The 18,891-nt window shown below is 32.4% G+C and overlaps 1 protein-coding gene across 1 annotated transcript; it reads left to right on the forward strand.

Moving 5' to 3' along the window:
• Nucleotides 1–4,822: 4,822 nt before the first annotated feature.
• Nucleotides 4,823–16,238, forward strand: LOC139494245 (uncharacterized). Its single transcript, XM_071282413.1, has 9 exons — nucleotides 4,823–5,321; nucleotides 9,076–9,239; nucleotides 10,066–10,190; nucleotides 11,801–11,952; nucleotides 12,471–12,531; nucleotides 13,433–13,595; nucleotides 14,058–14,184; nucleotides 15,073–15,365; nucleotides 16,206–16,238. The coding sequence occupies exons 1-9, from the start codon at nucleotides 4,823–4,825 to the stop codon at nucleotides 16,236–16,238; spliced, it is 1,617 nt and encodes a 538-aa protein (XP_071138514.1).
• Nucleotides 16,239–18,891: the final 2,653 nt, after the last annotated feature.

Consider the following 18,891-nt stretch of genomic DNA (forward strand, 5'->3'; position numbering starts at 1 on the left):
ATCATCTTTATATCATTTAAAAATCCACGCGTCGTAAAAATCAAGACTTGTAATATTATAGCAAAGAAATTAATTTCATCGTTTAGACCTATTTAGCCACAGTAGTATCATGTGGGATAAGGTTGGTATTAAGGGGGGTAACACTGACCCAGGCTACAGCATTTTCGATAAGCTATGCCAATATTGCGAAATGTATTGTTTAATTCCGCACTCGAAAAATAAAATCGGAATAATATAAATTGGGTGCAATGAAAATCCCGACTTTCAGACGAATTTAACTACGGTTCAGTTTAATGCATAATGGTGAGCATTATTTAATTTAGTTTGTTTTTTATGAACTACACCGTTTATGAATCTTATAAAACATTCCTTTCTCTTTTTTTCGTTTACTAACGTCTCTGCTTCAAATATTTGTGCAGGTGGCAGAAGTGTATGCGTGAAGTTGGTTCTATTCAAAAAATGATTGCTATTTTGTACATTGATATAATTAATAGGAGTCAAATCAATGTAGACGCCTTTCGTATCACAGTATTGCTTGTTTACTCATTATTTTACTTGCTTGGCTACTGACATATACAAACGATGAGCACATTAAACAAGAATCAAAAAAAAAAAAAAAGGTTCCGTAAAAGTAATAGACTAGTATTGAGATCGAAAAAAGGGTGGTTCGTCGAAATTTGCCTATCAATAGGCTAGCAACGGATCCATTTAACATTTGTTTCATGAACATTCTAATGACAAAAGAAGATACTTGTTTCTGGAGACAACACGTACACGCAATTACATCGATTTGTTAAATAACGCTATGTGGTTTTTTTAAGTGCACTAGCTACGAGATATATAAAAAAAAAACACCTGCAGGATACTATTTTTTGTTCAGTCATTAATGAAAGCAAAATAATGAAATAATAATTCGCTTTTAGCAGCTAGTGTGGTTCAGTTTAGTCATATTAAGAAACATTGATGATGAATTATTCACTTACAAGTACATAATACAACCTCATTGAATATGTGGTCATGTGAATTTCAATTTAATCCCTAACCTAGAGATGGTTACCAGTAACACATGAAGTGAGCGTGTTCGGTTATGTAAAGGAATAATGTCAATACTGATAGTGAAACAAATGTAACTCATTTGATTGACTGATTCGATCCACAAAGAATCGTATACAGGTAAAAACGATGAATAACATTTTCTACCCTATATACCACTTTGCCTCATATTCTTATTAAGAAAAAATTCACATCCCTAATTAACTGGGCATTTAAAAAGTCGGAATGCGAGTACATATGTTCAAACTCTTTTAGATCATTTTTTAGTAGCAATAAACAAAAGAACTATGTCAATTGGACATGCTTTGATACTATTTATGCACTTGAATTTTTACTTGATAACATTTTTGTTCGCTTTGGAGATTCCGTATATCGTCAAGTTATTGGAATTCCAATGGGGACTAACTGTGCACCACTTATTGCGGACCTGTTTTTGTATTGTTATGAGTTACAATTTATGACTAAAATTAGCAAAGACCCATCAAAACAACATTTGATACAAAAATTTAACAATACTTTTAGATATTTGGATGATATATTGGCTCTAAATAATGACGACTTCAGTATGTATACTAAAGAAATTTATCCTGTAGAACTTACTTTAAATAAAGCTAATGATAACAATGACCACTGCCTTTCCTCGATCTTGATATCTATATCATAAACGGGAAGCTTAATACAAAAATTTATGATAAAAGAGATGATTTTTCATTTCCTATTGTTAATTATCCATTTTTAGATGGTGACGTTCCCTTGTCACCATCTTATGGTGTTTATATATCTCAACTTGTACGATTCGCTCGTGTATGTAACAATGTATTAGATTTTAGCGAGAGAAATTTATGTATTACTGAAAAATTATTACACCAGGGTTTTCGATATCACAAACTGGTCAAAACATTTACTAAATTTTATCACCGGTATAAGGAAATAATTCGTAAATATAACTCAACATGCAGACATCTTATACGTTCAGGTATTTCACATCCAAAATTTTATGGAAATATTCTTTATAAAGCACAAAAATGCCAGTATTCTCCTCAGAAACTAACAAAACCTTTAAATAAACTTATTAAAAGGGGATATAGTTACGATACTGTTGTTAGGTCATTAAAGATTGCATATTTTGGCTTTAACATTGATTCACTGATAGGGTCTTTGCATCGGAACTAAACACATTTATTTCTAAAAAAACAGTTGTTGGCATGACACGGGTTATGTTCTTCTCATATATTTTATGATAGTATGATACTAAACCCCTAACGGGAGGGATTGTACCTGATATTCATATGATGAAGACATAATCTTTCAATCAGTTTAATTGAGATCTGGAGCTGGCATGTCAGTTAACTGCTAGTAGTCTGTTGTTATTTATGTATTATTGTCATTTTATTTATTTTCTTTTGTTGCATCTTTTGACATCAGACTCGGACTTCTCTTGAACTGAATTTAAATGTGCGTATTGTTATTCTTTTACTTTTCTACATTGGCTAGAGGTATAGGGGGAGGGTTGAGATCTCATAAACATGTTTAACCCCGCCGCAATTTTGCGCCTGTCCCAAGTCAGGAGCCTCTGGCCTTTGTTAGTCTTGTATGATTTTAAATTTTAGTTTCTTGTGTATAATTCGGAGTTTAGTATGACGTCCATTATCACTGTACTATTATGCATATTTTAGGGGCCAGCTGAGGGACGCCTACGGGTGCGGGAATTCTCGCTACATTGAAGACCCATTGGTTGCCTTCGGCTGTTGTTTGCTCTGTGGTCGGGTGGTTGTCGCTTTGACATATTCACCATTTCCTTTCTCAATTTTAATATGAAATTAAATACATAAAAAAATCCAATAACACGGTTCCGCTTTGTATTCATATCTATATGTATGTTTATATCGTTTGTATGATAATCGCAGATCTTCAAAGTTCAAGTCGGTACTTAGTCAATTAGATGACGTCAAAACTAAAATACACACGAAATGAAGCTCAATATTATCGAGCAAATGCCCTGATAAACTGTTTTTTACAATTAGGATAAATGTTTTACATGGTTGTAAATCAAATATGATGATTTGAGTCAAATCGGTGAACATGCATTTTATAGATACAAAAAGTTCAGTTCTGCTGCGTTCTAGTTTATCTCAACATGTGATTATTATTATTACAGAAAAAATTATACCTAGCCTTATTATGTACAGTATATGTAGTAAATGGCGTGGATCTGTCTAGAAAAAATGGTATGGCTTGCATTATTCTTTAAAATGTTTACCCGACTTAAGTTCAAGATCAGTTAGAGAGCTAACAATTAATAGATGTAATTTAAATTTATCATGATTATTAACATTTAAATTTTATGAACAAATATTTATGTATACAACGGAGGAAATAAATAAAAAATCAACGAGAAAACAACCAACCGACTTATTCGCTCGGTTACAGGTTCTCAAAATTGACATTGATATAGGGTTGAAGCTAAATAAAATTAGTTTATTCCGAATGTACATTAATTTAGTAGCAGCATCGAACTATAAGCATTCGGTATCATAACAATACGTAAAGCTTCAAATTACCTCAGTTTTAGAGAATCTGGTATTGATGGTTGATTGTTAATTGTATATGTCAAATTTGTAAGCAGCTTCTCTAAACTAAAAGCTAGATTAATATTGACATATGGTACAGACAGTTGCCAGTTCTTGACGACTAAGATACATTAAAGATATCAACTCACGATGTTCAAGACAAGATACTGACAAATAGACTTCTGCTTTTTAATTGACCTACACGATGAGCATATGTTTAACCTAGTTCACAATGTAACAGTCCGCCGGAAGATATGTCATCTTACCTGAATACGTCATTGTTACTCATAAGTGACTAGTCGCTTATTCCTTAAAGCCGCGTATATAGAGTAGCAGAAAATGATAATATTAAGTCTTTGGTTTGATCCGGGCGGGGTTTGAGTCTTGGACCTGCTGCATTAGCCTGAGGTGAATACCCTACAATGAGACCACCGAGGCTGTTAAATTAGAAAGAAATTATTCTTATTAAATTCTAATTCGTAAACTCAAACAAACATAACATATTTATCAAAAAACTACAATTTCTTACATGGGAGACGCCACTTGTAGAGACGAGTGCACATTTTATTATAAATATAAGTACAGTATTGTGGAAAGTTCAAATAAATACACCTGCATGTAGTTTTGGTTTACTCATAAAAGTGGTCCACAAATCTGAAATCAAATAATATAATTAATATTTTTATTTATTTGGCAAAATGCTACTGTACACTTTGACTGAAATTGCTCGAATGACTTTAAACCACCTGAGTTCACTCGTGCATGAACTCAATATCCCAATCGAACCGACCCGATAAACAAGGGATTAATATAAGTTGCAAAACTTGTTTCCCAATCCTCTATAAATAAATATGTTGAAACTAAGCGACTTTAATATAATTAACCAAACACGTGTCAACTATAAACAATCAAAATTTTTACATGTTCGATTTTGTACAACTTTGATAAATACATTTATTAACATAATCAAGTACGCTAGACTCTTACTGCAATGGATAAAACTTTATTTGGTCTAATTTTGTTCTATATTATATATAACATAAATTCCACTCATCATCAAATTTTGAACATCTGTTAATAACAAATATGACTGTACTCGACACCTTACACAATGTTACACGCTTTTTCCTATAAGCATACACATATAAAATAAATTTATCGATTCCTTTTCCTTAGAAAGAAGAAATAAAAGTAATGTCATGGTCATAAAGGCTGAGTCAGTACCTTCTAAGACAATACTACGAGCCATCTGGCCAGTACCAGATTCGTTGGCAGGAATAGAAGATGGAATTAACCCAACACCTAGTCCAACAGGAGCCACAGGACAAAACCCAACTCCTAGTCCAACAGGAATAATACAACTATCACCAACACCTAGTCCAACAAGCCCAGACCCAACACCTAGTCCATCAACAACAACAGAATTAGTACCGACACCTAGTCCAATAGGAGATCCAGGACTACAACCAACACCTAGTTCATTAGATAACATAGGCCTAAACCCAACACCTAGTCCAACGAAAATAGGATTAACACCAACCCCTTCGCCATTTACAACCACAGTATCTAACGGTGCACCGAAATCTACAGAATCAAGATCAGCTAAAGTGACACTGCCGAGTGTTACATTTTCAACCACAGCACAAAATGGAGCTGAGAAAGCTGAACCTTTAAACTTGTGTCTAGTATTTTATTGCTGTTTGATGGTTTTAATGAACCTCTGAGAAAAATATTCATACACACGGACTAGAATATTAGGTAGCAGTTTGAAAATAAATTTATTTAATAAAATATCAGTGTGTGTGTTGTCATGTCTGTTCATATGCCATATGCATAAAAACTTGCTATTTAGTACATGTATTGGTAAATTCAAGGATTTATACAAATGTTCGTTTCGAGAAAACCATTCTTTGAAAGCTCTTTCCAATTATTTCAGCTAACAGGAGATATTCACAAATTGCACAGACACCCAACAACACAAAAAATATCTATATTAAAAGATATCTAGCTAGATGTCAACATACGACCTCCAACAATATACATATTTTGATAAGAATGTTATATTCAATCTGGTCTTAGATTATATGTGATTACATGCATCAAAAAGTATCAAAGATCTTAAATGCCAGGAATATAAAATTCCTAAAAGAACAATTACAATTTAGGAAAACCATTGATAGTGACTAGGGGCATTTCATATCTCTGCATGGGGATGATCAATTCCTATTTTGGCAAAAATACAAATAAGATATTATTTCTCAAGTTTCTGTGGGAAATTTCCTTTAACATGTCTTTTGCGAAGTGGATAATGATTATCAATGAGACAACTAGTCAGTTGAATCTAAACGAAGTGGATTGAAGCAACTATGATACCACAAGGCCTTCAACAAAGACCAAACCATATCGTAAGATAGCTATAAAAGGCACCAAATATGAAACATTCTACCAATAGATGTACCGACACGCTAGATCTATCTTTTTAGATCCTGGAAAAATTAAACCTAGTCGCAATTTTACTTTAAGTTTGAAAATGAGTTTTATCTACATGAAAGAAGGAAATAGTTTTATGATACATAATATTATCCTTTCAGTTTCTACGAAACCCTCATGGGGACCTTTACGTAAAACAATTATTTAGAACATACTCACCCCTTCTCGTCCAATGAAAAGTCAGTTTTTCTCCCTCTAATTTTCATAGTACATGGTTTTCCATGCACTAAGAAATGCTATACATGAATGACTTTCATTGTCAGTTAATTAGGAAAGTGAACTCTTAATAACTGCACTAACGAAGTGTACAACCCCCTGAGGCATTTTCCATAGAAAAAGAGCATTCTGATTAAAGATGAACGAGCAAAGATTCAAATTAAACGTTTTGAATTTTTCAAATTTTCCTACATTTTCTAACGGTACACATATATAAAATAAAAAAAAATAATTTGGGTAAGGATGTAGGTAAAATGAAACTTATTAATTTATGGACCTGACATTTGAGGGATTTTTTTTCTTTCAAGAAAACAATGCCAGACTGCTGATATATAAAGCAAAAAAAAAAAAATTTCGGTGAAACACAATACATGTAAATTTATCAATAAAAAGTAAGCATTTAGTGTTGAATGGTCTGAAATTAAATATTTATACAGTGAGTTTTATATTTATAAAAAAGTCAAATTTTAAAAAGGGGATTTATATAACATTGTGTTGCTTTTTAAAATTAAAAAATATCAAGATATATAAATATTAAATTTGACCTGAAGCAGAAGAAAAATAATTTATCCATTCAGTCCCCACAAACTATGGCCGAGCTTTTTCATTCCATCCATTGAAATGATGATTACCATGTTTCACATTTAGTTTTTTATAAAAAGTGAACTCTTATATAGGTTTGAATATATTTATCCCTTTCTACTTTGCGGGTACGAGTGCTGCATTCTAGCGGCATTAACCTACTCTATTTCGAAATCTACAAGGGTGTCTTTAACGTGCAGAGGTATGGCTCTCTCTTAACACGGGTCAGCCATTTATCGTCCCCTTCCGACGGACTATCATCGTTTCCTCAGGACCATACTCTTTTTGTTTAACACCCGAATATTTAATTTCTACATGTACCTTGTACACATTTTATTCCTGATCCTTGACATGAAAATTGTCGTCATGTAACAGTTTAATTCAATATAAACATTTTCTCGTCCTGAATATTCATGGAATATTTGCCACTGGACGTGAATGAAAAACCGAATAATCAATCTAAAATATAATGTTTCAGTGGCGGATACGGAACTTTTCACACTGACTGACCTAATGGGCCCACTTCAGTCATGCTTCAGTGATTCCCTAAATAATCAACCAAGTTTTTTCCAATAAAAAGGGGGGGGGGGGGTCATGGATCCGCCTATTGTTTTATAAAGTCGTAAAAGTTCGTCCTTCATCGTCTGTATTCATGAACACCAACGTGTTCATTTTTCGTGTACACAGACATTGTTTGATTAATTTTACCTATAATTAGGTCTTCAGAAAAGTCTGTGAATAATAACATGTGACCGAAGACATGTGATTAAGCAGAACAGAGACAGTACTTATCGGTAGATTCTTTTATCTAATTAATTTGATTATTAATTTGTATATGATTAATCTTGTTTTTTTCTGTGACCATATGTCCCTGAAATCTTTTTGACATCACAGATTTGATGAAGACGGAGGTAAATGTTTTGTTAATTTTTCGTTTTGAAATCTATTTTAAATTTTTTATTGTAAGGATGTTCGCTTTCCTTTTTTTAATATAACAATCTTTTTAATTTTTTGTAATACATTGAAAGTGTAAGCGACAGAAAAATAAAAACGAAAAAGGCCGTTTCCTTGTTTTTTGTGAGATACATGTCACCGTATGAGATTTGGAGGGAAATGTTCTTTATTTTTTTTTATACATTTAACTATTTGACACTTTTTATTCTTTCAAAATATCAAAAAAGAACAAGAATTTGATAAGATTGAGAATATTTTTTGGTTTTTGTTTGAACTAATTTTTACCAATAGGATTCTAGAGTATTCCAAAAATATCTGACAAAAAGTCAAAAGCAAGAGTAGCTAACTGATAAACTTCCTGCTGCATTTGCCAAGAAGAGACATGATGCGACAAAAGGACAACAACCCAACCGCGAAGAGCAGAAAACAAAGGAGTTTACAAACCTACAAGCAAATCCTGCCCAGAGGCGGACTTCAACTGACTCCCACACAATAACTTTGCTGCGGGTTAAACATATTTTGTGCGATCTCAACCCTCCATCGATAACTCTATATAAAGTGGAATAAACAAGTACACAGCGATACGCACACTAAACTTCAGTTCGAAAGATGTTTTTTTTTACTGATGCATAGAAAAAAATAAGTTTATTTATAAGTGTACAATCAACTAATCAGCATTTACATGTATTCTTAATAATTTCATATAATTTTCAAATGAACTTTGATTTGCTTCGTAATTTTCCTTATGTAGGATGTGAAAGTAAAGTTATGTGTTGTACTTTATTTCCAGAAAAATGGGCCGTTATGAAAGAGGATTTGTTTTTTTGTTCACATTAATAATTGGAGGGGTACATTCAAATTTTAATCCGAAAGGTATGTACAATAAGCTTGGTTGTTATTGTTTGTTGATTTTATTGCTAGACCCCAGCTAGCGGCCACTCGCCATCAGTCAGCTTTCAAACATACTTTTATCTTTAAACGTAATAGTCACATAAGGTTAAAACTCTATATAACCGTGTCATTTATATCAAATGTACGAATTAAATGTTATAACACTATATGCTTAACTGAACACATATTGTCCCTGCAGTGCAAGAACATGGTCGTAAGGAGATTGAAGGACCCATTAAAAAAAATTTTTAAAAAAATTAAAAAAAAATAAAAAAATTAACTTACATTTTAATGTCAAGCAATTTTTCTTTGTTTTTAGTGACTTTACACGAATGCAGCCAATCGAAGGTGACACTAGAAGTAGACAAGGCTGTTGAAGGAGGAATCATTTATATTCAAGGTCAAGGGTCGGCATGTCTCCAGACGACAACTTCTACCTCCCGCCATTACGAATTCCATTTTGACATATGCAATATTACATATGTAAGTCTTTACAAATGAAGAAAAATATGTTCGAAATCTTCTGGTTTTGTCGTGCAATAGATATAAATTTTGTCAGATAATCTCTGCTTTTCTTTCAGTAATTTTATTTAAGAATTGAATGCTTCTTTTTGTAAACTTATTGGGGTGTAAAAGCGTTGACCGAAGTACATTTTGTATGAAGCGCGGAAGCGCTTCATTCTAAAAATGTACGCACGGTCAACGCTTTTACAACCCTATAAAGTTACAAAAAGAAGCATCCAATACTTATAATTGCATTTTTTAGCTATGATCATGAAAACGCGAATTTTATATATTTTATTATTTAATTCACCTGTGCACTTTATTGTTGGAGCACGTGTTATTATGAGTGAAAAGTTGTATTGAGCAATGCAACTGCTTACGGAATAACACGTGATGTGCAGTTAGCCAATCATAATAATATATTATAATGAAACATACATCTAATGTAATTATTACATAATTATAGTTGTAAAAGAAATAGTTGCATAAGGTTGTAAAAGCGTTGACCGTGCGTATATTTAGAATTATAAATCAGCTGTTTACAAAACTTTGATTTTTTCAATTCTTAGGATATTCGATCAAAGGCAGAACAGATTACATTCGCTTTATTTGGTAAAAACCCTTCCTTGATTTGGGTCCTCAATGCCCTTCAACTTAGCATTGTTTTTTTTGGTATTTTTTTTTATTAGAGCGTCACTAATGAGTCCATTGAAGACAAACCGCACGTCTGGGGTACAGCACATTTCTGGTGGTATCTTTGCCGAATTTAATACTAACACCTAGTTCAATCATTGTTTATTTGTAGGGTAAAGTATTCCGTGTGATTGTCCAGAAATATCCCACAATCCAGACCGGATATGACAAAGTTATTCCTGTCACGTGTTCAGCCGACCTATCAGAAATTGAACTAATCGAAGAGGTTCTCCCAAAGTGAGTATTCTACAATTAAAAAAAAACAACAACCGTTTAAACGATTTTACATGCCTTTTTTGTATATTCAAGTGCAATCAAATGTGATATACAACGCTTTATATGCTTTTACAAGACAGATAAAATTATGTAAGTGGAGTTGGTGGTTTTCTTTTACAAATTGTGACTTGGACGAAGAGTTGTCTCATTGGCACTCATACCACATCTTCTTATATCTATTGAGGTCACAATTTGATTTATGACTCTACAGTGTGAACTAGATACTCAGAATTAATAGAATTTTGGTAGAAATTTTAGCGTTTCTTATTCATTTTATAAGTTTCTATCCACTATGGCATAACTGATTTACTACATCACTTTTTAATCAACCTCAAAGCTCGATATTTTTGTTAATAGCATTGTTCAATTCATTTGCAAGATGTTTAATTGCAAGTTTCTTTGTAATACTACCAGCGGTTCGAAATGATTCTTGTATTCTCGTTTGTATTGTTTAACATTTGTATTTCCAAGGCATTTCAGAGCGTGATATGCGCAGTCGGTTTTCTCATTGTTGAAGGCCATGGGGTGACTCATAAGTGCTAGCTTCTAGGCCATTTGTTCTTGGACGCGAGATTTTGTCATTGGCTATCATGCTACATCTTCTTGATTTGATATTTTCATTTGAGAAATGACTAACAAAGGGTATGCGAATTGAAGTCTCCTGAGTAATTCCCACATGCTGTAGTTTTTCTCAAGTTGGATACGTAAGATGCGTGTTATTATCATGTGTTTTAAAATGTGTTATTAGGTCAATCGATATTTGATTTGTAAACGTAGAGTGGAAAATATTTCATATTTTTTTTACTTAGAATAACGAATGTTTCTTTGATGTATTAATAAGTGTTGATTGATGTCCAGTGGCAAATATTTCATTCATAAGAAGGATGCTACTTGGTTGATATAGGTTTACTTATTGTACAGTGGCAAATATTTCATGTATATTCTGGACACCACGCGTTGAATGACTAATGTCTTCTTATCGACAAATGGCATATATGTCTGATATTCATTTAATGAAGACGTAATCTTTCAATCTGTTTAATTGAAGTCTTGAGCTGGCTATTTATGTATTATTGTCATTTTGTTTATTGTCTTTGGTTACATCTTCTGACATCAGACTCGGAATTCTCTTGAACTGAATTTTAATGTGCGTATTGTTATGCGTTTACTTTTCTGCATTGGCTAGAGGTATAGGGGAGGGTTGAGAGATCTCATAAACATGTTTAACCCCGCCGCATTTTTGCGCCTGTCCCAAGTCAGAAGCCTCTGGCGTTTGTTAGTCTTGTATTATTTTATCTTTTAGTTTCTTGTGTACAGTTTGGAGTTTAGTATGGCGTTCATTATCACTGAACTAGTATCTATATTTTTGTAGGGGCCAGCTGAAGGACGCCTCCGGGTGCGGGAATTTCTCGCTGCAATGAAGACATGTTGGTGACCTTCTGCTGTTGTCTTCTCTAAGGTCGGGTTGTTGTCTCTTTGACACATTCCCCATTTCCATTCTCAATTTTACTACATATCAAATGCTACGGGTGTTTCTTAACTTTTTCATGATTCTTTAATTTCTATTCCAGAAAAGACGATGACGTTGGTGTTAATATAACTACAAAACCTGTCGCGAATTTACGAGTTTATACCAGCAGTAAAAATGACATTAGTGGAGGCGGTGTTGTCAATCTGAACGCGTCAATTGCAATGACAATTACACTGGCAGATGACTTTACGGGTATGCAATAGGCTTTGTTTATTGTTGAAGGACCTAAGGCGACCTATAGATGTTAAGTTCTGGGTCCTTTGGTCTCTTGTTGAGAGTTCATATATGATTGCAATTTGTTTTCAATCGATTTTAAAGTTTTAATTCAATTTCGTTATGTAGTGGATAAGTTAAAACGACGATAGTAGGATGTATTCTCATATGTTTGCATTAATTAACAACTGTGTTATACGTATTATGATACACTTAAACAATCTATGAGATTTTTCAAACAAAATTGAGTTGCAGAAACCTATTATTTGTCTTTTTTTTGTGTGTGTTTAATATACACACTGAGCTTATATTCAACGAAAGGATACTTTGAAATGACTTTGTCCTATATGTTTCATCATTATTCGATGCACAGTGGCCTATTGGTGAGAATTTTTTTTTTTATTGTGTATAAAAGCATGCTATATAGATATCTCAAATAAAAGTATTTTAGACTTCCGCTTACACAGTAATTTTTTCTTTAATTTCTACCATTTTAGATACGTATGACATAAACGCAATAGAGTGCACCGCCGCTATGATTAATATAATAGAAAACGGGTATGTATAATAAGGGACATGACTCATGAATGGCCAGACTTCCAACCCTTTTAAATCGACTTGCGTCTTTTGTGGTTTCTCTAAAAAAAAATGGCACTATACTTGGTATTCCTACTTTTTTCAATGCTTATATTAATAGTTAGGGGCTGTATTTGCGACTGTTATAACATGGAGTATAGTTATTCATCCTCTAAATTGTCCGAGCGTGTTTTTTCGATCTTTAATCTTCAATTACCTTTTATTCTCTATACCGTCTATCTCTTCATTCATTTTATATTTGGTATGTACACAAATAAAAGTAAAGGACTTGAACTATAATTCATTGAGTTGCAAATATGAATTACAATTTACGTCAATAAGTTAACATCATTGATTTCTTCCTTGATTGGTTCTTAGTTATGATGACCAATAGAATGTGTTCTTTCTCAAGCACAAATGAAGAGACATTAGTTGTCTATATGCACATCTTGTACAGTAATATTGGTACACATGTACCATTTATTTCATTATAATTACATTTGATGTATGTTTCATCATAATACTTAAAGCAATTGCATCACTCAATAAAACTTATCATTCATGATAACACGTGGTCCCACAATAAAGGACACAGGTGAATTAAATCGAAAAATTATGTTTTCATGATCATAGCTAAAAAATGTAATTATAAGTATTAAATGCTTCTTTTTGTAATTTCATAGGGTTGTAAAAGCGTTGACCGCGCGCACATTTTTAGAATGAAGCTTCCGCGCTTCATACAAAATGTACTTCGGTCAACGCTTTTACACCCCAATGAAACTACAAAAAGAACCCATTCAATTCTTAAATAATATTAGCCATTTAAGTACTTGGTTGCACTGTTTGTATACAGTTTAATTAATTAGTTTCTCTTATGTTGTAGCTGCGCTGTTGACAAAGAACTATTTCCAAATTTTCAACATGCATCCGATGGAAAGTTGACGTCAAATTTTCAAGCATTCCAACCGACTGACTTGACAGGAAAAGAGGAAGTAGATGTCGCCTTTTCTTGTCGTCTTTCAGTATGTAAGGGGAAATGTGATAACGTAAGTCGAAATATTGACTAACCTTAGAATTTTCGTGTAAGTTCAATAAAAAAAGGAACGCGTCATGAACACGTATTTTACTATCATCAGATTAAAAAACAGTTCTGCCTTGTTATGAAAATAAATACCTTTGTCTCGCGGATTATTTTTGGTATTCAATAAAAACAACCCAAATCTGTCAAGTACGGTGGCTGTTTTTAAAAATTAGATTTACATGAACACATCATTCTGTTTAACAAAATGAACACATTTAATGACCTGACGCGTCAAACATGAGACATTAATTTCAATTAAATAGAATAAAATCTACAAATAAAAATAAAATGTAATTCATTCAAATATGAATAAAATACAATTTAAACTTTTGAAAGCACAAATTATTTCTCGATATAACGACTTAGACAGCTCCGAATAACGATACCGACTGACAAATATGCTTATGATATATATTTTTATTTGCAGACTGTTTGTGACAAGAATGTAGGCCATGGAAGAAAAAGGAGAGATACGAAGGACAACGAAATTGACGAAATTACATGCGGAACGTCTATAAAAGTGGTAAACAGCCAGAAAAATCACAATCTGCAAGGTACATTTAATGTATTATTTTTCTTGTGATTCAATTGCTACTTTTTATATTTGATTATCATACACAAGTAGTTTTGCTGATTATTAACAATATAATACATAATTTCATATATCGATCAAAGTTATTAATCAATTTTACTATTCAAAGCATAATAAAACACATACACAGATAAAGTGGGATAATTTTTTTTATTCAATACCAACCTAAAGGTCCCTTTTACCAAAAGGGTACTTGGCTTAACTGTATACGAGCTTTTTGTATGTAAAAACATAACAACATGTATTTTGTTTTTAAAACGATTTATTTTGATTTGTTCAAGAAAGTTCAAATAAAGCAAACTTAATCCAGCTAAGTTTTAACATGTTAATTTCTAAAGAAAAGAAAAATATTCCCGATCTAATCTAAAGGGAATTGATATGAAAGTGGGTTTTTTTTAGTTTTTTTTTAATTTTTCGAATTCAATTTTATCAACATGCATCATCACTCCCTTAGCTCTGTGTGATCTATTTCATTTTTCATTCGTATAGTGTGAATACTTTCGAGTGGTCTGCGTTGATCTTTGTCTTTATTGGTACGTTTCTATTCTGGGGGCTTATCGCATGTTGCTATATTTGTACTATATTTAATTATGACCAATTAGAAATACAGCAGGTGTCTACGAAAAATATAATTTTATTCAAAAAGGTCAGTTTAAACTATACATTATATGTTTAGAGATATTGCAGCCTTTGTCCTTACTTTTCCGGGCCTTTGTTTTTTTTAAATTTTCATATGGATTGAGCTGTTGTCGTACTAGGTTATGTTTGTATTATATTCTACTACGACAATCGCGAATAATAGCAAAAGCGTAGAGAAAAGATATAGCGTATATACACTAAACTATTTCAGAAAGTCCTGTCGAACCAAAAACCATATGTGTAGAGACATTGCCAGCATACTTTGGTCTAACAATTGCCGGAATCCTTTTTTGTTTGTCATGGATTCTGTCTGGCTATTTGCTTCGACAACACCTCGTAGATAACTCTGAAAATAAGAGAGTGAACGTTGCTAGATCTGTTGGCAGACGACTGACTTCCATGTTGAACCTCCCGACCGGATATGACCTTAAAGAATCTAAAAGATTTGTAACTATACCTAACTCTACGGACTCGACGCCTCCACAAATAAGAAAGTCGGTTACGGTATGTTGTGTAACGTCAATTTATTGATATCGAAAAATTTGTGTATGCAAATTGTTTGCTTTTGTTTAAGTTTTGTAAAACAATCAATCGTAAAAAAAGTTAGTTTCTAAATTTAAATATCACGCATGATCTACATGTTGTAAGTGAAGCTTGTAGCAAAATACAATCAATTGTGCAAGTATGAACTGACATTACCAACTGAGTTTTTGACGTGTTTCTCTTTGTTTAAGGTCAAGCATTTAACATAAGATAAAGCTGCAGATCAACAGAAGACAGTTACTGTAGACATTCAATAGACTTTTTTTTATTAAACCGACTCTTGACTGCAGAATACATTTATATACGTTTTCAACAGGCACTACGTGGAAGGACATCCTGGTACTCCGTCAAGTAAAAGCAACGAAAAGAAATAAAATAAAAGATATAACTGGTTCTATATGGGGGGAAGTTTTTTTCTGATGATTTTGTCGAAAACAAATAAAATGATTCAGACACATTTAATTTCTTCCCCAAGTTGTGCCGATTGTAAGCTTGATGTTTCTTTAAGTAACGCTTTCTTGACCAAGTACCATGATGTTCTATTTTAGAGTGAAGTTAACCTGTCGAAAAATATTAACTCCGGAGTCAAAAGTCGGTAATAAGAAAATAGACTCTTTGGTCCGATTAATGTCTCTTTGACATATTTCCTATTTCCATTCTTAATTTCATTAACATTTATATGTTCGTGCTATAACACTATTGTCTACCGATAATTCCAACACTGATTAAGACACACTGTTGCTTATATATGAAGATGGTGTGATACATTAAAAAAAATAAATAACATTTGTTTACTTTCAGGCCACCAAAATTGAAATGCGACCCGAAGATTGACGACGCCGTATTCAACATGTCTTTAATTTGTTTAGAAGACAACATAATTACATTGGAAATTTGGGAAAAGTTCTAGTTGATGTTTTGAAAATAAATATGTACCATTTTTTGTTCATCATTATGTCTTATTGTGAAAAACCCAGGTTAAACTTTTCCAAATACTTTGAAAAAGACTCAAAACAGATAGTACAGAAACAATGGGTCTTAACAGTTTTAGGATCTAAAGGACTATTGGTAAAATTATTGTTTGAACACCAAAATGATAATGACGTACGTCATTGGTCGAAATTCCATTGTTTAGGACTCTATCATAACTGGTATGATTTGTATTTTTCACACTCCAAACTGTAGACAACTTTCTAACGAGTGTTAAGTCTTAAGATGTTAGAATTTACTTTAGTTTTTGTCGATGGAGAATATCAACTGCAATTATGTTTACATCTAAATGAAAGGCAGGTTTGTTGGAGCGTGCTTCCCTCAAAGGCGGGATGTTTTGGTCTCGATTCCCTTCCTGCAAAATATATAGACAAAAACACGGGTTTGTGCTGCTTTTCCAATCAATATGCCATGAGAAGTTAAATTAAAACTTGAGCGGCTCCGAGTAAAATTACATAATAGAGTTGGGTGACTCGGATCTTGTGAACCATTACTTTGACGATAGCGAATAAACATCAATTTACAAATGTGATATACTTACAGAATGTGTCTCTGTAAGATTTCCGGAAATAAAAAAAACACATTTAACAATTATTGATCAATAATGTCAAATAAGAATTATGACTTAATTTAAGTGAACAATTACTTATATTAAAAAAAAAGGAAGTGCACAATGGTTCACATTGAAACAACTACTCACTAACGTTTAAATGGAGTGGATATAAGTGAATGTAACTTGGATGGCATATTTCTTTAGCCGTAACACAGTATGGACAGGGATAACTTTCATTTTGTTTCCGCATATCTGAGTAAAAAACGGTGTTGGAGTTATTTTGCTATTTTACGGAACCTTTAATGCTGTTGTATTCATCTAAAAATCAAACTACATTGCTTTAACCTCTAAATGAGTTTAAATGTGATTGAACAGACGTGAATTTCGCGGTTTCTTTTAATGCAAAGCTTGTTTGGCAAACCTTTAGGGAAGACAAACGTAAGTTAGAAACGTTATATAATCAAATTCAACAGATTTAATGATTGTTGTTTGCTAGACGTCCAGTGGCAAATATGTCATGCAAGTGCAGGACGATAGCACTAATACGATATACCCTTAATGTTTCTATATAGGGTGGATGCAGAAAACCTTTGAATCGTTAATCATAAACTGTAAACCCTCTTTCATACGAAAAGTAAATCAAACGACCCAAATCCAAGGTATACTGGATGAAATAATTTGATTTTAGTAAGAACGTATTTATCCAAATTTGAAGACTGGCTAAGATATATAAGTCAAAAACATCGATTTTATTCTTCAGGATGATATGTAATTCTATATTAGAGATGGCTTCTACATGTTGTACACGATTCAGTTTTACCATTTTGACTGAACGTACCCATATAAAAGGACAATTGGACAAGATTTAAATTAAAATTATCTCTCTTTTACCAGGTGTAATCGACAAATTTCTACTTAAGAAAATGCTTGTACCTAGTCAGGAATATGACAGTTGTTATCTTTTCGTTTGATGTGTTTAAACGTTTGAACTTTTGAATTTTGCTTATTTGTCTTTTGAATTTTAAACCTAAGTATCGGTATTGCATAATTGATCATGCTTGTCTATACTTCTTTATATACCAAAAAAAATAACCAAGATATATGATTGTCAATTTGTTTAAACAGACCTTACCATATGGATGATAACTTTGGAAGAAAAATATGAATTGTTTATATACATTTAAAATAATCACCCAAAACCATTAATCAGAGTCCGAGGGCCTCTTTTTTAACATTGCAAACCAATTATAAACTAAGATTGTTTACTTCAACAATATATAATACAAAAAATCTAGCTTTTAAAGTCATAGACAAAAAAGATAGTTTATGCTGTTTATACACTTTTTACACTTCTTAATTATTGCCAATTCATAGGTAAACTAATTCAAACGTCATATTTTTTTGGGTCTTTTTTGTTTTATATGTATACATATACTTTCATGCATGATGTACATTAATGACATTGCCAATTATATGTAATAATGTATTTGTCAATCATTGTCTTTTACATTGCTTTGTTATTTGACATTTCATAAGGGTTATGGAGAACTTTAACATACATTTGTTGTAGCTGATTAGTTTGAATTTTTCATTTGTCAACCTCAAGTAATTGTTAATCCATAAAGTATTTTGAAAACTCGTAATAAATTTCAATAAACATGACGATCACTATTTTCATGCCGAAAGTATGTGGTTCTCTCCGGTCACTAAAATTCATCCACTTATAAAACGCCCCGAAATAGTTAAAAGTGCTGACAATGGCGTTAAACACCAAAATTCAATAATTTATTCGACTTTAACTGTGCATTGTATTAATATAAGAAGATATGGTGTGCGTACCAATGAGACTATTTTCAATCCAAGTCTCAATTTGTAAAAATTAACGTAATAGGTCAAATTACGGTCTTTAACACGGAGACTTCATTCATACCGAACAACAGACTA

This window comes from Mytilus edulis, chromosome 11, assembly GCF_963676685.1.
Source record: "Mytilus edulis chromosome 11, xbMytEdul2.2, whole genome shotgun sequence".
Lineage (NCBI taxonomy): Eukaryota > Metazoa > Mollusca > Bivalvia > Mytilida > Mytilidae > Mytilus > Mytilus edulis.

Coding starts and splice junctions, on each gene's coding strand:
- LOC139494245 (XM_071282413.1), top strand. CDS start 4,823: ATGGTCATAAAGGCTGAGTCAGTACCTTCTAAGACAATACTACGAGCC. Junction 10,191..11,800: donor ATCGAAGAGGTTCTCCCAAA/GTGAGTATTCTA, acceptor TTTCTATTCCAG/AAAAGACGATGACGTTGGTG. Junction 11,953..12,470: donor ACTGGCAGATGACTTTACGG/GTATGCAATAGG, acceptor CTACCATTTTAG/ATACGTATGACATAAACGCA.